General features: G+C 46.9%; 1 protein-coding gene across 1 annotated transcript; it reads left to right on the forward strand.

The window, feature by feature from the left end:
- Positions 1-1201: 1201 nt before the first annotated feature.
- Positions 1202-21855, forward strand: kcng4a (potassium voltage-gated channel, subfamily G, member 4a). Its single transcript, XM_072517909.1, has 3 exons — positions 1202-1530; positions 2520-3309; positions 18502-21855. Exons 2-3 carry the CDS (start codon positions 2554-2556, stop codon positions 19255-19257), a joined length of 1512 nt encoding a protein of 503 aa, XP_072374010.1. The 5' UTR covers positions 1202-1530; positions 2520-2553; the 3' UTR covers positions 19258-21855.
- The last annotated feature ends 3808 nt before the right edge of the window (positions 21856-25663 follow it).

Genomic DNA, 25663 nt, shown 5'->3' on the forward strand with positions numbered 1-25663 from the left:
GAACTGAGTGCGATTCCAACCCAACCCGTCTCTGGAGCCCTGTGACCCAATTTGCCTGCATTACAGTGACTGCCTTTCAAATCTACTTTGGGCATTTCGGAGGACTTTCTCATCGCTCTTTCTCTCTCTCTAGGGTTTTTCAAGCCGGTGTGTAACTCCAGCGCAGATTGTTAAAATCAAGTTCGAGGGGCAATGTTAAATGTGCCCGGAGCTCTGGGCGTAAATGTTTGGAGGTGTTGATCGCCCTGGTTCCAGCGAGCTTTAAACATTGAACGATCTCTGCTGGGCAGGATTTCGGTGGGTTTTAGAGAATGGGCAAAGCAGCCGCCGCTTTGCAGACTCGTATCCACTGTTACTCCTTACACGTCCCCATCAAATCCTTCTTGATCGGTCTCTGTTTGATCTCGAACGGCTAAAAGCGGAAGGAACGACCAAGAAGTCGGTTTCAATCTGCACTGAACCTTTCGCAGCTCCGGGGTTTTTGTTCTAATGCCTCTGAAGTGTTTCTTGGGAGCGACCAGGTTTCCTGTCCACAGGGGAAGATGTGAAAGTGCACAGTGCCAGACGCGCCACATACCCCTTCCCCGCTTCCTACCTTATGTTGGGAAACCTTCCCATTCACAGCGCCTCACAACACACAGCAGCTCCAGCTTCTGACCGACCACACACCCCGTGCGGCTAGAACACTCATCCCCCAAAGCCTGGAGTCAGACAGACAGACAGCAACCAAACAGTAAATGCTGTACCATCCCAGCAGGTCTGAGAGAGAAGGCAGCTGACGGGTTCGAGCCTGGATGACTCTTTGTGAAAGTAAAAAATCTCAGCTCCTCCGTCCGACTTTCTCGCCAAGTCGTGGTACTTACAAAAGCAGATCCGAGTGAGAGGGAAAATGGACTCTCGCCGCGATCACTAAGAATTATAGTGCACAGGAGACCGGTAGCTTCATTATAGGTGTCTCACTCCCCCCCCCCCCCCAACCATGTGTCCCACAGGGAAGCCTTCAGCGCACAGGGGCGTCTCCACAAAGTTTGGCCACTCTTGACTAGCAACAGAAACTGTAACCAGTCGATCAGAAGGAGCTCCCTTCCACTTGAACTGCAAGTTCAGTCCAGTGTGTGTGATTTTAAGTGTGAGCAGTGCGGCTGGGAGCTGTCCTTTTCCACTCCCCCCCCCCCCCCCCCCCCCCAACCAGGGCAGAGGATAGGGACTCTGTACCTGCCCATCACCCTCTCTCCCCCTTGGCTGGGACCGCAGGAAGCAGTGGGTGGGCGATCACAGAGACTGGCCATATTCCGCAGTCGCTGCCCCTGCGGGGTGGGGGGGTCTGCGTCACATTCTGAATCGGGATGGGGAGAGGGGGTTCTCTGCCGCGAAGATTGTGAAGAAGCCAAAGGAGCGACTGAGAGGGAGGATTTCACCCTGTGGACTCTGGTTGTGGGGTGGCGTCAAGGTGCCGCCAGCTCCCGCGGAACCTGCGAGTGATCCACCCTGTAGATGTTCACCTCGACTTCACCACTTTCCAAAGTGAGGGTAAGTTTTGAGTCTTGCCAAGCAAATCCTTCCCGAGCTCCGGGCGCTTTCCCGCGGTCCCCGCATCACCCAGCCATCCACCTCTTTACTGTTTATTAATGATTGCAAAACAAATGTTGCTGGCTGCTTATCGCCAAGTGTTGACAACAATCACTGACATTGCCCCATCTCCAGACTTCCCAGGAGTTGTTCACAATGTGCGTGTGGAGGGGCGCTCTGTAAAATAGCTTCAGTAGAAATTGCTGAATTATCTTTTAATTGTGATCGGAAAGGCGTTGTTCTTTTTTTTTAACGAAAACAGAAAGCGCCCACAACCTGCAAACAAAAACCCCTCCATCCCAGCTCGGGGATGCTTCCCAATTTCCTCAGGCGGGGCTGAGCCCGGAGGTCAGGGCGGGGGTGGGTGAGCCTGAGGTGCGGTTTGGCGGGAGACCGGATTTTATTATACTAAAGGGACACTTCGTTAGAGAGAGAGAGAGGGAGGGAGGGAGGGGGGAGGCGGTGGCGAAACGACCAGGATTCCTCCTAGGTTCCAAAAACAAGTCGTGACCCCAATCTTGAGTCTAACTGGGTGAAATTCCGCCAACAACACGCTGGGAATCTGAAGTTCAGGAGAAGCAGGGTTGGAAATCGGCGGGAGGACGGCAGCCTGAGAGGGCGTGGGAGTGAGGGAGGGTGAGGGGAGTGTGAGGGGGAGGGAGGGAGGGATAGTGAGTGAGGGGGAGTGAGGGAGGGAGAGTGTGGGGGATGGAAGCAGGGAGAGTGAGGGAGGGGGAGTGAGTGGGAGGGACCTCGAGTTTAACTTTCAGGTCAATGACTTTTACATATTTCTATCAATTTGTCCCAGAGGACAGAGACTTGCCTCCCCCCCCCCCCCCCCCCCTCACACACTTCATGTCACTCAGTATCCTTCGCTGTTGGCTCTGATTATTGGATTTTAAATCTGCACTCTCGCCCCTCTGTCTAACCCTGTCCTTTAACGTTTGCAGATGGCCGCGCCCGGGACACACTGAGCTCACCGCCATGCCCATCCTTTCCCGGAGCAGCGAAGACTACAGTAACCTGAGCGACTCTTCGTGCAGCTCGCTCGACCACATCGTCCCGCGGGCGCGGGCAGAGGCGCCTCCCGCCAAAGGAGCCTTCTACCAGCGCGGCGGGCGGGATTCCCGCCCCGGTCCGGCGAGCGGCGGCTACAGGCTGCCGGAGCCGCACCTCCTGGTCAACGTGGGCGGCGCCAGGTACGCGGTGCCCTGGCGCGCCCTGGACGCCTTCCCGCTCAGCCGCCTGGGCAGGCTCCGGGGCTGCAGCAGCCGCCGGCTGATCGCCCGCATCTGCGACGACTACGACGAGTCCTCGCACGAGTTCTTCTTCGACCGCAGCCCGTGCGCTTTCCGGATGATCGTCACCTTCCTGGCGGCCGGCAAGCTGCGCCTGCTGAGGGAGACGTGCGCCGTGTCCTTCCAGGAGGAGCTCCGCTACTGGGGGCTGGAGGAGGGCCACCTGGAGTGGTGCTGCCGCCGGAGGCTGCTGCAGAAAGCGCGGGAGCTGGCCGACATCAGGAGCGGCCAGGAGCTCGAGGCGGAGAAGGAGGGAGCCAGCGTGCGGGCGCACAGCACCAGGGTGGCATACTACATGGACAAGCTGAGGGACATGGTGGAAAACCCTCAATCAGGACTGCCCGGGAAAGTGTTTGCCTGTCTCTCCATCATATTTGTCACCATAACAGTCATTAGTATTTGCATTAGCACCATGCCAGAATTAAGGGCAGAGGACGAGAGGGTAAGTGTCCTTATTTCATTCTTTAAATATGTATGTCAAAGCCCCACTGGAGTCTTGCAGTCAAGACGTACAGAAAGAGGCAATTCGACGCATTGAACACAATCTTCTCTCTTCTCTTTTTATCAGTGTCGCAGGTTGGCACTACCAACTTGCGACACATTACATTAACAACACTGCAATGAAGTTACTGTGAAAAGGACCCGCTCCGCAATCCAATACGATCATGGCTAGCAAGATTTTTTATCCTTTCCGATTAAGGGCCAATTTAGCGTGACCAAACCACCTGCCCTGCACATCGCTGGGTTGTGGGGGTGAGACCCACGCAGACATGGAGACAATTTGCAAACTCCACACGGACAGTGACCCATGGCCGATCGAACCCGGGTCCTTGGGCAGCAATGCTAACCACTGCGCCACTGTGCACCCCCCCCCCCCCCCCCCAGTACGATCATGGCTGATCTCCTCGGCCTCAACTCCAATTTCCTGCCCGTTCTCCATAACCCTTCAATCCAAAATTAATTAAAAATTTGTCGTCTTCTTAAATTTACTCAAAGGTCCCAGCATCCACTGGACTCTGGGTTCGTGAATTCCACAGATTCATTGACTCATTGGCGGCTCTTTGCAGAACAACTCAGTCACTCTTATTCTCACTTTATCCCCCTGGCCCTAGTTTAACTTCCATTACATTTGGGTGTGAAAATTCTTATATACTGATTCAATTTCAACATTTTTAAAGTCTGGCTTCATAGAGTCCCTGCAGATGGAGGCCACTCGGCCCATTGAGTCTGCACTGACCCTCTGAAAGAGCACCTCCCCAGCCTATCCCCGCAACCCACCCTAACCTGCTCGTCCTTATATTTTCCTGCACTGTTTCCTTATATTAGTATCTGCCTTTGCTTCCAAGTGGATTCCAATATATTCGATTAATTAATTTCACTTTCCCTGGTCTTATTAAGAATTATACCAACCAATATTGATGTTGATTTTGAGTAAAAGTATAATTCATCTGTTTAAATTATGTCCCAGCCAAAGATGGCAATTATTGAAAATAAGTTTGGCAGCTGTGGCCAAAACCATTGTTATGTGCCAATCTAAATATTGTGTGAAGAATTCTAAACTAATGTATTAATTACTTTGCTAAGAATCTTTCCACCCTGAATTTGAAGGCTGCGGGTGCAATTGCCACTTCAGAGACTTGAGCACACAATCCAGGTAGACATTTCAGTGCAGTGCTTTGGGAATGGGACTCTGTCAGCGACCCCGGCTTCTCATTCCTTTTCAGGTGATCTATTCAATTGTTCTTTGTAGGACCTTGTTGTGCCGTTTCAATGCTGCGCAACAGAACACCTCACTGCCTGTGAAGCCCTTTGGGATCTCTTGTGGCCATGAAAGGCGCAGGCTAGGTGAAAAATGTGTTTCTTACTTTCCTTTTCCTATTTGAAAGTTTTCAAAAGCTTTAAACAGCTGTGGGGCAATACAGAACTTGAATATTGCTGGAAAGAGAGACATGTTGTCAAGGACTTCCATCCTGCACTATCAGGGCAAAACGTGAGAGTGCCAAATTTCAGACAACCACAATAATCGATATTACAGGAGAAAACAGGCACTGATAGGTTAGCAAGTCAAACATGCTGTTTGATTTGATCAGCCAGTTGTTGGGTCTACCAAATAATTGAGCAACATTGTGTATGAACCTCAGTGCTAAGTTATGTAGGTCATGTGCTCCAATGATTGGATGATCGAATCAAACAGGCTCCAGACTGTCTGTTCGTAACAGACAGAGTTCAGACTGTACTCAACAATGCTCACAAAACCCAAAACAAAGCATCTGCTGTTAGGTATGATTCCACAATTGGGAAACACTTGCTGAACAATTCTGAGTGCTTTAATAGCTATACTAATAAGCAATTTAAGATAACCAATAAATGTTTTGTTTTTTTAAATCCGATAGTGCTATTTCAAGGAAGAGCAATAGAATTATCCCTGGTGTTCCGGCCATTCTTTATCAGTCAATCTACAATGCAAAAAAAAAGATCTGGTCATTCTCACATTGCAGTATGTAAGAGTTTGCTGTGCATAAATTCACTGCCATGTTTCCTACATCACATCAGTCAGTATACTTCAAAATTACTTCATTGTCTGTAAATTTGGGACATCCGGAGGTCATGTTATATAAGTCTTTCTTTCATTTGGCAAATTGTCACAACAACAAATCTGCCTTTTGAATCTTAGGTCCAGACAGATGGGCTTCAGAAATTTCATCCTATTATAAAATGTTCACGTCTGACTAAATTAATTTTCCTAGTTCTCATTCCACATATCCTTTGTCAAATTAGTGCCAATCACATTCCTGTTGGAGGGAGATATATCAAATTTGTACTGCGGGTTTGTCTGAGATCTGGCAAATTAATTTATATTGGAATCAAGCACAATCCCACCTTTCCATGGCAGTTCTGAACCCAGCACTCTAAGGGGAAAATGACTCACTCATTCTGAGAATTTTCATTCATGAATAATTTGAATTAAACCTGGAGGAATGAGGAAGTTGTTTGTTTCTCACTCATTTAAGCCTTCAGCTAATGGAGCATAAATCTGACAGTACTGCACGGTGCAAATTGTACAGGAAGAGTAAATGATTTCAGCAAGAGATCATAGAATTTATCATAGAATTTACAATGCCATTCGGCCCATCGAGTCTGCACCGGCTCTTTGAAAGAGCACCCAACCCAAGCCCACATCTCCACCCTATCCCCATAACCCAGTAACCCCACCCAACACTAAGGGCAATTTAGCATGGCCAATCCATCTAACCTGCACATCTTTGGACTGTGGGAGGAAACCGGAACACCCGGAGGAAACACACGCACACACAGGGAGAACGTGCAGACTCTGCGCAGACAGTGAACCAAGCCGGGAATCGAACCTGGAACCCTGGAGCTGTGAAGCAATTGTGCTAACCACCATGCTACCGTGCTGCCCTTAATCTTTGTCTGTCTCATCCAGGAAGTTGTACATCACAAATAAATATGTTAAGGTGTATTAGTTTTGACAATGACACTATTCAGCTTGATGTGCATACCTCTTCATACAAATATAAACTGATGCAAAGATCCTTCAAAAGTTTTCTCAGTTTTTTTGGCACACAAAAGGTGGATCTTGTGCCCCCCACAGCTCCCATGGCAAACTTGATTGTGGGGGTATTTAAATCAGGCAGAAGAATGGCCAATTTCTTGCCTCCACCCCAATTAAGTCCATGGCAGGGAGGCCCATGGGCAGCCTTCCTGTCCCACCATTGTTTGAGGCTCTTAAATGGGCAATTAATGCCCGCTTAAAGGCCTCATCCCAACCTCGCTAGTATCAACCCAATAACGGGCAGGGAGCTCGCCATGTGGGCCACATGGCAAGCAAACGCATACAGGGTTGTTTGCATCATGCTTACAGATGGGGTGTTGGTTGGGGGGGGGGGGGGGTGTTCCCAAAGACACTCAGTGCCTTAATGAGGAATCCACATCGGGAAAGCAGAAAGTCAATCCCTTGCCTTTGTTGCCCAACTACTCCCCTGCTCTCAGAGCGACAACCCACCCCCCTCCCCTCCCGGTGTCACCTACCTCTGACACGGGATCCAATGATGGTTGTCGGCTTCGGTCGGAATGTCATGGTGGCAGTAGCCACTGCCTCCCTGGTGTCACTGATGTTCAGCAGCGTTGCCGGCCTCCGTTTGGCCGGCTGCTCTTAGTGGACTATACATTGCTCACTCATAGATTTTGGACGCTGTTACTATTCACACAGCTTCTAGGAGTTACCAGAGGAGACCCGCACTTTGATAAAGGCAAATTAAAGTGGATGCTGGAATCTGAAACATAAACAAAAAATACTGGGCAATCTCAGCAGGTCTGACAGCATCTGTGGAGAGAGAAGGGAGCTAATGTTTCGAGTCTTTGTCAGAACTAGAGAGAACTGGAAATAGAGTCAGATTTATACTGTTGTGGGTGGGGGGTGTGGAGCAATGGGCCTGGATAGGGGGCCAGTGATATGTAGAGATTGACAAAGGTGTAGTGGACAGAAAGCCAAAAAAAATGTAAATGAGGATGATTAACGCTAAGAAGGGTGCTGATAGTGGCACATAAAGAGATTAGAATGTGTGAATGGAAGAACAAAGGTGAGCAGTGTGTCAAAGGGCAACTAGGAACAAGGGCCAAGTGGGTGAGGGCAGGTGGACAATGGTGAGGGGAAAACAACTCAATGGAAGAAATGAAAAATGGATGGAAATAAAAATGGGGTGAAGGTGGAAGAGAGAATTTACAGTCTGAAGTTGCTCTGTTAAGTCCGGAAGGTTCTAACATGCCTAATCGGAAGATGGGGTGCTGGTCCTCCTGTTTGCTTCGGGCTTCACTGGGACATTGCAGCAGGCCAAGGACGGACATGTGGACCTGAGAGCAGGACGGTGAGTTGAAATGGCAGCGACAGGAAGGTCTGGGTCCTGCTTGCGGACGGACCAAAGATGTTCAGCAAACGGTCACCCAGTCTGCATTTAGTCTCTCCAATGTAGAGTAGACCGCACTGAGAGCAGCAAATGCAATTTGTATGTTCCTTCTGTTTCTGTAATGAAGTACTTACCTTGTTTTCGTAAACCGCTGAATAACTTTGCAAATTACAAAGCAAATAATGTCAGGATTTTTGAGTACTTTAATAGGTCAATTCTCATACTTGCACCAGAATTCTTTATTTAACGTCTTTGTGGAATGTTTGAAGTTTTATACAAATAAGCAGACTTTCGAGCTGTCCGGGTAACGGTAGAGCAAAAGACATTGAAAAGCACAGAGCCATTGTTACTTCACAGAGATGGGTTACATGACTACTGTTGTGATAAAAGGAAAAACAGAGAAGACAAAGCAATTTCATTGCTGAAATATTCCCGAGGACACCAGGACATCGGTGTATTTACAGGCATTATTGCACATTATTTTTCTCTTAAGAATTTTTAGGAACATGTAAAGATTATTAGGCACAGACATCAATATATTTATACTGAGCAATGTCTCTTGGCTCCAGATCCTTCAGCTCCCTCTCATTCCAAGAAATGTTTTTGATTGGTTTGCCGACCTACATTTCAACAAATCTCACCCTCATTTTCAAATCCCTCCATGGCTTTGTCTCTCCATGTCTGTGTAATGTACTCCTGCCCTAAAATCCTCTGAGTTATCCGCACTGCTCAAATTGCACACGCCTGAATTTATTGTTCTCCCATTTGCAGGCACGCTTGCAGCTTCCCAGATTGTAAGCTCTGTAATTCCCTCGCTAAACCTTTTTGTCTTCCTTCCTCTCCACCTTCATGATGCTTCTTAACACCCAAACCTTTCAATAATCTTTGGTGACTTGTCCTTATTTCTCTTGATGTGGCTCAAGTACGGCTCAAGTCCACAACAAACAGGGCAAATCCAACCTGGTCAAATTACTGCGGCTGCTGGAAACTGAAACAAAAACAGAAAACTGGACAAACTCAGCAGGTCTGACAGCAAGTGTGGACAGAGAACCGAGCTACCGTCTCGAGTATGGATGACTTTAGAGAGAGAACGGAGCTGCCGTTTCGAGCCTGGATGACTCTTTGTCAGCTTTGACAAGGAGGCCTGAATTCTCCCGTCATTGCAATTCACTTTTACCGCGCATTTTCGCCAGCGGGTTTTGTGGCAGCGTGGATAGTTACAATTGGATGATAGAATCCCACCGCCAGCGAATGGCACGCCTCCGAGAAACGCGTGGCTGGGTGACCGAAGAATGTCGCCCAGAGTCATCCGGATACAAAGCATTAGCTCTATTCTTTCTCCACAGATACTATCGGACCTGCTGTGATGGTCCAGTATTTTCTGTTTTTGTACCATCCTATCAGCCTGCTCTCGATTATCACCAAAGTAATGGAAGATGGTGCCGCCAGTGCTATCAAGTGATAATTAACTGGCTCACTCATGCTCAGCTTGGATTTTGCCACGGTTCATCAGTTCCTGACGCCGGTACCGACTTGGTCAAAATAGGGACAAAAGAGCTGAACTTTAGAATGGATGTGAGAGTGACAGCCCTTGACAGCAAAGCAGCATTTGATCACCAGCATCACTGCCTGAAAGTTCCCCATCAAGCCTTACACCATCCATTATAACGCCATTCCTTCACCGTCACTGCGTCAAAATCCTGGAACACCCTTTCCTACGACTGTGGATATTCCTATACCACATGGACTGCCGCAATTCATGGAAGTGGCTCAGCTCCACCTTCTCGAGGACAATTAGGGATGGGTAATAAGTGCTGGCCTAGCCAGTGACGTCTGTATCCCATGAAAGAATAAAAAGTGTCATATTCTTTTTGATAATCTCTCCTGCGAAGCTGTTTGAGACATTGTGCTACACCAAAGGCAAGATATAAATGCAAGATGTGATGGTTGTTAAACCCTTGTATCCTCTTCAGTATGTTAATCCATAACTTTGTCACGATTCAGGGGAACACTATCCAACTGACCGCCCCCTGTTAAAGGTACAGTACCTCAAATCCCACTCCAAAAACCGGACATTTGTGAAGTGACATGCTGGTCTAGTTCCAGGGCCTGTTTTAGGTTCAGGACCTTCCACGTTTTCTTGTTGTGGAACAGAAACATTCTCCCAGTCTTCCGAGGGAACCTTTCCCTTGGGGCTTCCTTGATCTTGGTTCTCCTGTACAAGGCAGCGATCAAGTGTGGATGAGTTGATGGCAGCAGGCATGAGGGAAATGCATGACTGCTGGAAAACGCGGTGTGGCTTGGCCAGCCTCAGGGTCACCACTGGCACCTGCAGCACTGCCCATGGAGGGCGCTCGTGCTCTTGAACCTGCTCCTTCTTTTGCAGTTTGACACCTCTGGCGGGGTAGGGTCCAGGGCTCATGGGAACAGCGAATGGAAGCATCTTCATTTGGGTTAACCTGGATCCCAGTCGCTCTAGTATTTGCTTCAGGACCTTTATTCTATTCATGATCTTTATTATAATTCAGGGACTTTATTAGTTTCAGGTACTGTACAGGTTGGATGTTCAAAAGCCTGGATAATCCAAAATCCGGCAGGTCTCAGTCCCAAAGGTGTCAGATTTGGGACGCTGTAGCTGTACTTGTAGATTCCTAAATATTAACTCATACGTCCTGGGTATTTGCAGTGATCTGTTTTGTCAGTCTCCTTCATACTGCTGAACAGTTCTGTTGGGCTGCCTCTCTTCCAAAGTAAACAAGTCCAAACTCCTTCACCTTTCCTGATACCATATATTCCTGATACCCAGAATCATCTATATTGATTTGATGCAATAAAATGTCAGTGAGCAAAGCTGAATTGAAATGTCTCCACAGCTAAAAGTTGCTCGATATGAGTCATGGCATCGGTGATCCTTTGCATATAAATTTTACAGAGCTTCAAAGTAACTGTTCAACATGTAGAAACATCAAAGCTGGAATGTTGCTGAGGAAAAGTATCATGCTCTGATTTTTATCTTAGTGAAGACAACTTTGTGCTTAACTGTTACATTTCACTTTTTCTGCTTAAAAGAGTCATACATGCTTTAGTTAATAATGCATTGTTCTGAGTAATGATTTGTTTTATTTATTACATGGAAAAGCCAACATTTTGCCTGTACAGAATTACATTTGGAACAAGGTATTATCGTAGACTCACTACAGTGCAGAAGGATGCCATTCAGCCCATCGAGTCTGCACTGGCCCCTGTTCCGATAGAGCACCCTAACTAGACCCAATTCCCCCGCCCTATCCCTAACCCCTTTGGGCAATATTAGCATGGCCAATCAACCTAATCTGCACATCTTTGGATTGTGGGAGGAAATCGGAGCACACGGGGTGAACATGCAAACTTCACACAGTCGCCGAAGACTCCCTAACATTCCTGCAACACGTGGAATACGGCAGCTCAAGGAAGCAACTCACCACAATCTTCTTGAGGTAGATTTAGGGACAAGGAATGCGATGCCCACATCCCGTGAAAGAACTAAAAACCTTCAGGACCAGTATCTGGGTGAAAATATCTGCAAAGCTAAACCAAGACAAAATTGTTTAATATTTTGACAGTCCACACTTGAAAATTCAATTTCTTTTGAGTTGACTGTGGAGCAAATCAACTTGTGGAACATCAGTGCATGATGTCGCATTTGGCATGCTAAACGTGAATGCTAAGACAGGAACACAGAATAAACAGAGCACAGAAGCTACTTTCACTTGTGTGCTGCAGCAAGACTGGGTTTTCTCATTCTATAGTTCCAACTGCACAGAGTAATAAAATAGATCCATTTCGCCTTCTCTGATATTATTAGCCATGATGGCTCTTTATTTTTTGAGATCCAAATTCCACATCTGGGGCGTCATTCTCCGACCCCCTGCCGGGTCGGAGCAAGGCCGCCGTGAATCCCGCCACCGCCCCCCGCCGAAGTCTCTGGTACCGGAGATTGGGCGGGGGCGGGAATCGGGCCGCGCCGGTTGGCGGGAACCCCCGCTCAATTCTCCGGCCCAGATGGGCCGAAGTCCCGCCCAGAAATTGCCTGTCCCGCCGGCGTAAATCAAAGCTGGTATTTACCGGCGGGACCAGGCGGCGTGGCCGGGGTCCTGGGGGGGGCGTGGGACGATCTGGCCCCGGGGGGTGCCCCCACGGTGGCCTGGCCCGCGATCGGGGCCCACCGATCCGCGGGCGGGCCTGTGCCGTGGGGGCACTCTTTCCTTTCCGCCTCCGCCACGGCCTCCACCATGGCGGAGGCAGAAGAGACTCTCCCCACTGCGCATGCGCGGGAAACTGTCGGTGGCCGCTGACGCTCCCGCGCATGCGCCGCATTTCCGCGCCAGCTGGCGGGGCAACAAATGACATTTACGCCAGCTGGCAGGGCGGAAATCCCTCCAGCGCCGGCCTAGCCCCTCAATGTGTGGGCTCAGCCCCCAAAGGTGCGGAGCATTCCGCACCTTTGGGACGGCGCGATGCCCGCCTGGCGCCAGTCGGCGGACATCGCGCCGTTGGGGGAGAATTTCCCCCCATGGGGTGATTCTCCAGAGCGGCGGGAACGGGCCAGTCGAGTTTCGCAGGCCGGAGAATCGCCGGAGATACCCAAAATGGCGATTCTCCGGCACCCCCGCGATTCTGAGGCCCGGATGGGCCGAGCAGCCAGGCCAAAACGGCGGGTTCCCCCCAGCGCCGTCCACACCTGGTCGCTACAGTCGTGGGTGGTGCGTGAATGCTGGGGGGGGGGGCGAGGGGGGATCCTGCACCGGGGGGTACCTTAAATGTGGGGTGGCCCGCGATCGGTGCCCATCGATCGTCGGGCCGTCCTCTCTGAAGGAGGACCTCCTTCCTTCAGCCGCCCCACAAGATCCGTCCCCCATCTTGCGGGCGGATGTGGACAGGACGGCAACCACGCATGCGCGGATGTCCGTTATGCGGCACCGGCCGCGTCATCCAATCGGCGCCGCTTTTACGCGGGCGACAAGGCCTCGCGCGGGTAGATGACGCGGCCCCAATACTGGCCCATTGTCAGAGCCTGAATCGGTCGCGACTGGGGCCGTTCCGCGCCGCCGTGAACCTCGACGGCGCGGCCACTTCGGCGTGGGGGTGGAGAATCGCGCCCACCAGCTTTGATTTACGCCGGCGGGACAGGCAATTTCTGGGCGGGACTTTGGCCCATCCAGGCCGGAGAATTGAGCGGGAGGTCCCACCAACCGGCGCGGCCCGATTCCCGCCCCCGCCCAATCTCCGGTACCGGAGACTTCGGCGGGGGCGGTGGTGGGATTCACGGCGGCCAACGGCCATTCTCCGACCCGGCGGGGGGTCGGAGAATGACGGCCCCTGTCTCCTCATCTTTTAAAAACATCGCTTCACAAATAATTATCCATCTCATATTTAAGCACATCAGTTGACTGCATCTGTCTCCTTCTGAGGCAGCATATATGCAGAATGCCTCTGTTTGAAGAATTCTTTATGGATTCAGTTCAAGCCTACTTCATTCAGATTCCATAATACATTCATACCCAAGGCTTTCTCGTGCAATACATTTGAGAATCTTTGTTGCTTTGCAGTAAACAAATTTGAATGAGATGTCCTGATGGGTTGGATGGCTTCGCTACTTTGAACTGTCAAAGCATCAATCTTTGAATTCCAAGTGAGAAGGTTCCTCACCTTTATTTCTGAATAAAAATGAATTCAGTGAACAGTGTGAGACAAATCTTTTGAGTCTACAGAACAAAAACATACCTGAGATACAGATACCATAGAATCCCTCATAGTTACCTCTTTCAAAATGCTCCAAATTCCTAGACGTAAGGTATGTATGGTTCTGTCAGTATATTCCACTATTCTGGAAAATGAGATCAATCTCTTGAGGTTTCTCATTCACATTAATACTCTTGTTTTTCAATAAGCAGCTAGTATGTCATGTTGACAGTGTGCTAGCGCATACCCCTGACAGATCCATCGCATAATATGGCTAACAAGTTTAATTATTAAATAGCCTGCACTGCCTGCATAGTCTAAGTAAAATAACATTTTCATTCCGGAATTATTTGAACTGGGGAAATAAAGCCATTTAGGTTCCACGTGGATCTTTTGAGGCTTCGCAGTACAAAGGACCACTGAAAATGCTTTTCATGTCAGCCAGGTTATCGTTAGGGTCGCTATTGAGTGCTCCCTTTTCGAAGTAAGATCTAAGCACAGTAATTAACTCTGCACAATGGGAATATGGCACACAACTTGCCAGCACATATCTATTACGTGGCAGCCTAACTGCCAGTACTTAAGCAGCACAAAATCCGCATTGATCTCCAGATGATGAAAGAAGAGCTGATTTCAATTGATTTTCATTCTTTGAAAGTCTGTCATTAATGTGAAATCATTGATCATTCTGATCCCCAAAAGACTTAAACCCTATTTCAGGATACATATTCATGTAGAATTGCTCTATCTATTTTAGTGGAGGTGTATATCCAATTTGTTGTTCTTATTAAGTTGTTTAAAGTCTCCATTACGATATCACACAGAGAAATGTGATCTGAAAATATTAAGAGCTTGTCCTCTAATCACTCTAATATGCGATACTAGAGTGTAATCTTTGAATTCTCCGCATAGTCTGATGTTTCATATGCATTTTGTGAAAACTGGAATATTTAAAATACATTTGCATTTATAGAATGTTTTTCAGAGCCTTTGGATTCCCAAAGTAATTCTCTGGCAATGGATTACTTTTAAATGTCTTCACTTTTGTAATGTTGGAAAACACAGCAGCTGATTCACACATAGCAAGGTCCATATTCAGTAATGACATAAATGACTGGATAATCTCTTTTGGTGCTGTTGCTTGAGGCTCAGATTTTCACCAGTATACCAGGTTACCTTCCTTTTCTTCAGATTCTCCTTTGGGATCTTCTATATTTGTCTGTAAGAACAGATGGGCTCCTTATATATCCCTATCGTCAATGATGGGAGAACCCTACACATCAGTGCAAAAGACAGAACTGAAGCATGTGAGACCATCTTCAGTCAGACGTGCTGAGTGGTCCGCAGGTCCCCAGCACCACAGTGGCCAATTTAATTCACAACATGTGAAATGAAGAAACATCTGAAAGCGCTGGTTACTGCAAAGGCCATGGGCCCTGACAATATTCTGCCACAGTACTGAAGACTTCTGCTCCAGAAATAGCTGCACACCCTAGTCAGGATGTTGGAATGCAGCTACGATAGCACATCATTACAGCTATGATACCAGAAACTTAGGGGGAGATGGTGGGATAGTGGTAGCGTCACTGGATTAGTAATCCGGAAACTCAGGCTAATGCTCTGAGGACATGGGTTTAAATCCGACCGCGGCAGCTGGTGGAATTCAAATTCAGGGTGGCACAGTAGCACAGAGGTTAGCACTGCTGCCTCACAGCTCCAGGATCCCGGGTTCAATTCCGGTCTCGGGTGACTGTCTGTGTGGAGTTGCACGTTGTCCCCGTGTCTGCATGGGTTTCCTCCGGGTGTTCTGGTTTCCTCCCACAGTCCAAAGATGTGCAGGTTAGGTGGATTGGCCATGATCAGTTGCCCCGTAGTGTCCAAAAGATTAGGTGAGGTTACTGGGTTACGAGGATAGGATGGAGGCATGGGCTTAAGTAGCGTGCTCTTTACAAGGGCCAGTGCAGACTGGATGGGCTGAAAGGCCTCCTTCTGCACTGTAAAGTCTATGATTCTGAAACTACCTGGCAGTGTGGCAATGTGGGAAATTGCCCAGGTATGCCCTGTACACTAAAAGCAGGATAAATCCAACCTGGCAATTACCACCCCATCAGTCTACCTCTGATCATCAGCAAAGTGATGGAAGGGGCTGTCAACGGTGTTATCAAGTGGCACTTACTCGGAATAACCTGCTTACTGACGCTCAATTTGGGTTCCATCAGGGCTACTCAGCTCCTGACCTCATTACATCCTTGTCCAAACATGGACAAAGGGGCTGAACTCAACAGGTGAGTTGAGAGTGACTGCCCTTGACACCAAGGCAACATTTGACTGAATGTGGCATCATGGAGTCCTACCAAAACTGGAGTCAGTACGAATCAGAGGAAGACTTACCACTGGTTGGAGTCATACTTGGCATAAAGGAAGATGGCTGTGGTTGTTGGAGGTCAATCATCCCAGTCCTTGAGTATCACTTCAGGAGCTCCTTAGGGTAGTGTCCTATGCCACTCTATCTCCATCTGCTTCATCAATGACATTTGTTATGGGCCAGGGTTTAGAAACTCCAAAGTATATTATGGAGTTTACTTGACTTATAATGTTTGTTGAATTTGGCTAGGATGAGCACAATAGCCTTCACTTGAGGTGTGATTCAACAGTCTGCCTATACACTTTAATCAAAATAAGCTTTTTTCTCAGACGTTAGTTAACATTTTTATATAAACAAACAGCAAGAATTTTCATCAATTACAAACAGAAAGACCCCACACAGCTACAGTAATCTATTTATAACACTTAATGAATTCCCCCTTAACTGTTCCAATTCAAAAACTAAATCCCATAAACCAAAAACAACTTTTCAAGGGCGTGGCCCAGCACTTTGCATTCTCACTTGGATAAGACTGGCTTTCCCTGAGATTCTGACCCCGTCTCACCAGTAGGTATAAACCATTCCGGGAAGCAAACTATCTCTTTTAAGTTACCAAAACAGCAGGTAGCTATAATCAATGTTTTTTTTACTGGAACGGATATTTAAAATGAAAATAGAGAGAGACAGGCCAAAACACTCTGTTCTCTGTCTGAGTCCACAGCAGCTAAATGTGAAAGCGAAACCAAAAACAGCTCACAGACCCACCGCTCAACTCCGCCCACACAATGACATCACTGAAGCCATGTGATTAGACAAAAACCTTTCTTAAAGGGATACTTCCATGACACCTTCATAATGTCAGAAGTAGGCTTGTTCACTAATGATTGCACATTTATGACTCCTTAGATACAGTCCCAATCCATGTCCATATTCAGTAAGGCCGGGACAACATTCAGGCTTGGTCTGATAACTGGAAAATAACATCTGTGCCACACAAAGACAATGTTCATCTCCAACAAGAAAGAATATAATCATCTCCCCTTGACATTCAATGGGATTACTATTGCTGAATCCCCTATTAGCAACATCCTGGCAGTTACCAATGACTACAAGCTGAACAGGACCAGCCAAATAAATACTGTGGCTACAAGAGCAAGTCAGAGACTGGGAATCCTACAATGAGTAATTCACACCTGATTTTCCAAAACCTGTTCACCATCTACAAGGCACAAGCCAGGTGCAATCAAATAGCCTCCACTTTCCTGGATCAGTGCAGCTCCACCAACACTCAAAGAAACTCAACACCAGTCAGTTCAAGAAGACAGCTCCCCACAACGTTGCCAAGGGCAATTAGGAATGGGCAATAAATGCCGTACAATATTAAATAAAAGTAAAAGCAAAATACTGCAATTGCTGGAAACCTGAAAAGAAATTTTTTAAAATCCTACTTTAACATTTCATCCAAAATAAAGCCCCTCTAACAGGGAGAAGGTCGGATGGGGGGGTTATTTTGTAGTGCACTTAAGTTTCAACCTAGACTATGTGCTCAAGCTTTTGAATGGGGCTTGAATCCATAGATTTCTGCATCATCAGAAATTGCGCTATCACTGAATTAATGTATTGAGTTTAATATTGTGCTTTTGATTACAGTTTGTAATGAAACAAATATCTGCCACATATCCTTAAACACTAGCAATCAGTAATGTTCAAGATGAATAAATGATTGTTAGATTTAGCATTTTTTAAGTGAAAAAGGAGGAAACATTTGAATTTCTGAACCTCATTTTATGGTTAGCGGAGAAACGACACTGACAGCGAAGAAAACTGTTTTCACTGGTTTAGCAATCTATGTGGCCAATATGTACCTGGATCCAAATCAATGGGATCTTCAGCAACCCAACAACAACTGTGTTATTCAGCAGGGTACCCAACAATCACATTGAAGAACTCTGACAGACATCAAGCCAGAAAGTAAAGCCCATTGATTATCCTTCACTTTTAATTTAAATCTTACAGTGAGCAAAATATAGATTGGGATATACACATTTGGAGCCAAGTTACAACAAAATGATTTTAAGGAGTATTATTATTAAAATACCTGTAAATTTTTACGATAAAAGATTGGCAGTACATAAATATGAAATTAGCTTTCCAGTGCCAGAGAAGTTGTTCAAAGGTAGTCATGCTTTGTGCACTATTAAAAGCACCCAGTTGCACCTCATTAACAAAGTGTAACTATTTCTGAAGGATTTAATAGTGATAGTACAGCACAAGAGGGGAAGTTCTCAGTTCGATTAATTATAAGGGTTGTTGTTTGTGGGAACCTCAACAGTACAGCGACTGGAGGAACAAGAAATCACTAGCGGTAATTCAGGATTTCCGCATTCAGCTGCTGGTCCATGCATGCCAGAAGTTGCTGCCAGTTTCACAGGGCAATGGCAGCACATATTAAGACCATAAGACAATTGACATTAAGAATATTGACAATTTCCCTGTCATTCCAGTTGCAAAATCTGGGCTAATGCCTGCATGGAATTCATAGTTTATTACTGTTGACTTAAATAAGGCATTTATCTGTTATTAATGCTATATAATTCTTGTTTTTTTACATTTTTGTCTGCAGGATAAATGCTCCCAGAGGTGTTATAACATGTTTATAATAGAAACGATCTGTGTGGCCTGGTTCTCCTTGGAATTTGTCCTGCGGTTCATTCAGGCACGAAGCAAATGGCAGTTTCTGAGAGGCCCTTTGAACATTATTGACATGTTGGCAATTCTACCATATTATGTTGCACTTGTGGTTGACAAAGGCCCTGCAGACAGCAACAAACCTTCAGCAAGTAACATCTATTTGGAAAAGTTAGGCCTGGTCCTCCGAATATTGCGTGCCTTGAGAATTCTATATGTCATGCGCCTTGCTAGGCACTCCCTAGGACTTCAGACATTGGGTCTTACTGTCCACCGCAGTATTCGTGAGTTTGGACTCCTGCTCCTTTTCCTCTGTGTGTCTGTCACACTGTTTGCACCACTGGTATTCCTTGCAGAGAATGAGATTGGCAAAGGGCAAGACTTTAGTAGCATTCCTGCATCATACTGGTGGGCTATCATCTCCATGACAACAGTTGGATATGGTGACATGGTACCTCGAACTATTCCTGGTCAGGTGGTAGCTCTAAGCAGCATCCTTAGCGGGATTCTAATAATGGCATTCCCCGCAACATCCATTTTCCATGCATTTTCCCGTGCATATTTAGAGCTAAAACAAGAGCAAGAGAGAGCACAGGCCCGTCTGAAGTGCATCCAAAAGACAGCAATGCAGAGAGAGAACCAAGGTTTAAATGACACAAAGAATATTGGCTTTGAAGACCCAGATTGCTAATGAAGCTAATGATGCAGAGAAAAAAGTATTTTAATTACTTGTAAGTTTATCGATTAATTCAGTGATGTTTCTTATTGTATAGACTGTAACAGCACAGAAACAGGCCATTTAGCCCATCTAGAATGTGCTGATGCCTGTACCTACATGATGCTCCTCCCATTCCATCTACCTCAACTCAACGCTTCAGTACAGTGCATCTTTCTATTCAATTCTCTCCCAAGTACACAATTCCTTTTGATAAAGGCTAAGCTACTTGCCTCAACAACTTCCTGTTGTACTGAGTGAACATTCTAACTACGGTCGAAGTAAAGACATTTTTCATTACCCTCTTGGATACATTAGTAACTATCTTATATCTTTGACCTACAGCTTTGGATTCTCCCACAAGTGGGAATGTGTGGATTTGTATGGTGTAGGAAGTTGAAATGTTAAAAATCCGAAAGAGGAGAGGAATCCGACCTACCTCGAAACTTCTACTTCTGCTTTCACCAGAGATGGGATAAGTGGAAGGCGACCAATCCTCTTTTCGGAGATGAGGCAGTCAGTAAAACCGTCTAAGGTTTGCCTCCACCTTAACAGCTTGAACTCATGTAGGCTAGGTTTCCCAGGGCTCAGGAAATCCAGCAATAAAAGGAAGTGGGAAGGACTGGATCCCTCAGGTAAATGCCTCTAAGCCCTGCGTGAGGGTCGGGAGGGTCAGTTCAACAAGCTTATCCAGTGAACTCGTAAACTGCCTGCCCTCTCTGCGATCAGGCCCCACCCGTTGACCAGCATTTCCACCTTTCCACAATTGCAACACTTGAGCACCTTCTCCAAACTCAGCCATGAATCGCCTCACCCCCCACTGCAAACTCCTACACCCAACCACCAACTCCACTCCCTGGCTGGGATTTTCTGTCCCTTTCTGCTGGCAGGATCTTCCAGTCCCAAAGTGGGTGCCCTGATGGGGTGACCCGCGAGCAACATAAATGGCCATTGGCTTCAGCGGGGCATGAAGATCCCGCTAGAGACAAATGGCAAGTTGCCTCTGCCGGCGGAAAACACAATGTGTAGGGGCGGGAGCCGCTGACAATCTCCCCCACCCACCACCACCACATCCCCCAATCATGATTCCTCCCCTGACCATTAACTCCAAGATTTCTCCCACTGGTACTGGAACTCAGACATTGATCTCTCCCTACCTGGTCCTCTGCTGTGTGCTGCAGGAAACCACACGGGCTGCTGGGTGGGAATCCTGGAAAAAAAATTAAAAGACAGCCTCCATCATGATCTTCAGGAAACCAGTACTTTCAACCGTCCCATCCTAACTCCTCCCCACACTCCGGAAATCCAACTCTATAAATCATAGAATCCCTACAGTGCAGAAGGAGGCCATTCAGCCCATCGAGTTTGCACCAATCCTCCAAAAGAACACTTTACCTAGATCCACTCCCCCACCCACCCCGACCTATTCACCATAATCCTGTAGCCTAATCTACGCCTCCATGGACACTAAGGGTCAATTTAGCATGGCCAGTCCACCTAACCTGCACATTTTTGGACTGAGGGAGGAAACTGGAGCACCTGGAGGAAACCCACGCAGACACAGGGAGAGCATGCAAACTCCATACAGTCAGCCAATGTCAGAATCGAACCCAGGACCCTAGCGCTGTGAGGCAGCAGTGCTAACCACTGTGCTGCCATTCGCAGATTCTCACCATCCCTAACCTGTCCAACCCATTCATAATTTTAAAAAACCTCTGCGATGGGTCCTTTAAGATATCGCTGTTCTAAAGAAAAAGCTCCAACGTCTTCAAACTTTCCCATAATGTCTGATCTTGTACCAGCCTTTTAAATATTTGTTGCACTTTCTGGAGGGCTTCTATGTATTTGTATAGTATGTAGAGCAGATCTGTGCAGTATTTGAAAGATAAGCTGACTTGGATCCTGTACAAATGTAATGTAACTTTACTACGTTTGAATTCTACTCCCCTAGATTTAAATCCAAGAGTTTTATTACCATACTTACTTGTCTTCCTAACTGGCAAAGCGGCTTTTAATGATTTTCTTCACTTACGTCCCATTGCCATTTTACCCCATTCAGTTTGTTACTTTCTAAAGGTGTTGGTGATCTTCCTGTTTTTCCTACCAAAGTATATCACCTCACATCCATGTTAAACAGTTCATTTACCACTTGACAACCCGTTCTACAAAATTGCTAATGTCGGGGAAAGCAGAACTAGGGGGCATAGCCTCAAAATAAGGGGAGGTAGATTTAGGAAGGAGTGTAGGAAGAACTTCTTCACCCAAAGGGTTGTGAATCTCTGGAATTCCTTGCCCAGTGAAGCAGTTGAGGCTCCTTCTTTAAACGTTTTAAAGAAAAAGATAGATGCCTTTCTAAAGAATAAAGGGATTCGGGGATATGGGGCGAATTTCTCCGGAAACGGCGCGATGTCCGCCGACTGGCGCCCAAAACGACGCAAATCAGACGGGCTCCGCATCTTTGGGGGCCGAGCCCCAACCTTAAGGGGCTAGGTCGGCGCCGGACGAATTTCCGCCCCACCAGCTGGCGGAATAGGCCTTTGGTGCCCTGCCAGCTGGCGCGGAAATGACATCTCCGGGCGGCGCATGCGCGGGAGCGTCAGCGGCCGCTGGCGGCATTCCCGCGCATGCGCAGTGGAGGGAGTCTCTTCTGCCTCCGCCATGGTGGAGACCTTGGCGGAGGCGGAAGGGAAAGAGTGCCCCCACGGCACAGGCCAGCCCGCGGATCGATGGGCCCCGATCGCGGGCCAGGCCACCGTGGGGGCACCCCCCGGGGCCAGATCGGCCCGCGCCCCCCCCCCCCAGGACCCTGGAGCCCGCCCGCGCCACCTTGTCCCGCCGGTAAGGTAGGTGGTTTAATTTACGCCGGCGGGACAGGCATTTTAACGGCGGGACTTCAGCCCATCCGGGCCGGAGAATCGCACGGGGGGGCCCGCCAACCGGCGTGGCGCGATTCCCGCCCCCGCCGAATCTCCGGTGCCGGAGACTTCGGCAACCGGCGGGGGCGGGATTCACGCCAGCCCCCGGCGATTCTCCGACCCGACGGGGGGTCGGAGAATTTTGCCCATGGTGTACGGGCCGGAGAGTGGAGCTGAGTCCACAAAGATCAGCCATGATCTCGTTAAATGGCAGAGCAGGCTCGAGGGGCCAGATGGCCTACTCCTGTTCCTAGTTCTTATGTTCTTATGTCACAGACTTCCTGGTTCCAGCGGTGCACTTGGCGGGGGCGGAGGGGAGCCCCAACGATGCGCGCGCACCATCCAACCAAAGCGGTCACACACACACGCAGTCCCAGCTACCCCACACCGATGCGCCGGGAGTGCTCTGTGCTGCTCCCGTCTCACCAGCCTGGGAGCGGAAGGCGGGAAAGGGGTTTTGGAATTTCGACGAGGGCAAGTCCATCCAGAGTAGCCGGAGATTGCTCCTCTGAGGACGTTATGGGCCAATGTCTTCTTGTGTTATGTTGTGTTATTCCTCAGTGTTTCATCAGTTTGATAATCATCTGCAGGTTGATACTGAGTTACTTGTTCTGAATTTCAAATTGTCTATGTAAATTATAAATAATGGTGGTTCCAGTAATGATCCTTACGGGATGCCACTTTTTATCACCTCTAATGTACTCCTTTTGCTTATCCAATCTGTTCTTGTTTATTATCCATTGCAAGATTTAACAATGATATTTTCCCTTGTTGGGTTTTTTAATGTAAAAGTTCTATTCCCTTGTCTCCTTTTGCTACACCTTCTTGCCATTTTATTTACGGTGATTGAAATTTCCCAAGATTATTATTCTATGCTTGCAGCTCAGCTCATAGATTTGCCAACACATTTCTTCCTTCAATTCCCTTCCACTATTTGGAATACACCTGTTAGGATCGTGGATTTTTTAACTTAACAATATGGATTCTCTATCTAACTTATTACATTCTAATACTCTATTTGTTACTATCATTATGTTATCTTTAACTGGGAAGCCACTCCACCTCCCTTCCCTTTCCTTGCAAAATACGTTACAACTTACAATATTTAACGCCAATCTCGTTATCTATGTAGCCATATTTCAGTTATTCCTCACTTTTTACACATCACTCGCACAAATTGTTGTCTTCAGTTCAACTCTGTGGCTGAAGCCTCATTTTAAAAAAGGTTTGCATTCTTCATTTTTCTACATTCAGCTGTGAGTGCATCAAAGTCAAGAAGGGACGTGTTTTCATTTGGTTTTAGTTATTCAAACATTCTATTCAAAATAGATATAATCTAAAACGGGCTTCGCTGTGAACTATTTAGTGAACCATCAGGCGGAAAAGGCATGGTTGTGCTCCAACATTATTGATGCTTAAGGTGAGAGCATAAAAAGGGGTTCAAAATGGGCGATGGGAAATTCCATTAACCATGCAGCGCTCTGCTGTTATTATGCGTATAGATGGAACTGAGAATCAACTTCAGAAACATAACTAAAAGTTACCTTGGAGTTTCAGCATAAACAATTCCTTGTGCAATAGAACTGCACCCTGAAGCACACCATCTAAGTTACGTCACTTGAAATATGTAATCCACCCAAAATTACAGAAAATAACAAGATTATAGCCTTGTTAGGAATCCAATTCTTTGATTGGGCCCACTTCAGTATGTTTCCAGTTCACAGTGCCATCATTCCAATAAATCTTTTGTTTCTTTGTGAGTTCGGTCCTCTTCTTGGAAACAAATGAGAAAACATTGATTAAATACTCTGAACAAAACAGAACTGCAGCAGCATCGAAGTAATTGCTCCAAATGTAAAACTCAGTTCTATTCTCTTTCTATTTTCATTAGCGTCAATCGCCTCCAGGCCAATTATCATGCAGCACTGTGATTGTCTATAAATTTACATTATACCCTTCATCAAGCGAGGTGATCATTTGCAATTTACACAATATTGCAACAGTTTGTTTATTAAGTAAAAGAGTTGATTTGTGTCACTAATTCCCAGCTGTTGAGTAATCGGCAGTTGTGATGGACTGAGGCTCAACATTTCAATGCTGAACAAGATAAACATCTACACCCGTATCCTTTTCTTATGAGAAATAAGAAGCAATCACACATTTTTGATATGAGGGGGAAAAAATACACCTTAGCAGAAAACAACATGGTATTGTCTAAACATGTAACAATTTACCATTTTTGTGGAATGTACTGACATTTGTCAAAATAGACATTTTCAGTGTTTTTACTTCCTTAAAAATAAAGTAGTAGCTGACACAATAAACACTTTATTATAGTACCTAGCCAAGCTCCTTTGTTAAGTTGTAGCACGTAATGAGCACACAGTGGAGTAATTCAATGCTATCTCACCAAAGCTTAACAACATCGGCAAAGTAAACCGTTAGGGCGATGTCAAAAGTTGCCGTAGGTGTAAAGTGTCAAAAAATACTGCAGTTGTTATTCATTTTGAATAACAAAAGCTTGTTTCTTAGATTTACACGTTTAGATCCATGCTTTGTGCGTGTTGTCACTCTGAACACGATGAAACTCTTTCAAGGGTGGGAGGAAATCTGGAACATCACATCCTTCCCAACCCCTTGGGCGCTTCAGTCAGCTTGCCTGTTCTCGCTGCTGCAGGTGAGCTGCCAAAGCTCCTCCCGGGCCCTCCCCTTGAGTCAACAGCCTTTGTCAGGGTCAGTGACGGAGTTCACCAGCAGGTACGATTAAACAGAGCTGCTGAGATTTTGATCTTTCAGACACCGGGCTGGGTGTATAATTACCTCGATGTTAATCCTGTGGTTGAACCTATCATACACAGCATTTTTGACCAAAGCAATTTTACCATGAGTCATATTTTCTACTGTAGATTATTTTTAACAAAAAAGTAGATGTGGAAAAGTAAGGGAATATGCCCAGTAGACACCGATGATGGATCTTTCATCCATTTTTCAACATCATGACAAATTCAGGCAGAATTTCACATGGGAAATATGAATGGAACTGATTCCTAAACTTAAGCTCATAAATGTTGGAAGTCAGTTGTACACAAAGGGAATGAATTTCTCGCATCGCCACATTGTTGGGTCGAATAACACAGGTGTTTTCAGCCCCAGAGCAAGAGTACGGATGCCATTAGCTATTCCTTACTGCAGAAGGAGTCCTAGGAGAGGTATAGAATCATAGAATTTACAGTGCAGAAGGAGGCCATTCGGCCCATCGAGTCTGCACCGGCTCTTGGAAAGAGCACCCTACCCAAGGTCCACACCGCCACCCTATCCCCATAACCCAGTAACCCCACCCAACACTAAGGGCAATTTTGGACACTACGGGCAATTTAGCATGGCCACTCCACCTAACCCGCACATCGTTGGATTGTGGGAGGAAACCGGAACACCCGGAGGAAACCCACACACACACAGGGGCGAAT

The sequence above is a fragment of the Scyliorhinus torazame genome, chromosome 10 (assembly GCF_047496885.1).
Source record: "Scyliorhinus torazame isolate Kashiwa2021f chromosome 10, sScyTor2.1, whole genome shotgun sequence".
Classification (NCBI taxonomy): Eukaryota; Metazoa; Chordata; class Chondrichthyes; order Carcharhiniformes; family Scyliorhinidae; genus Scyliorhinus; species Scyliorhinus torazame.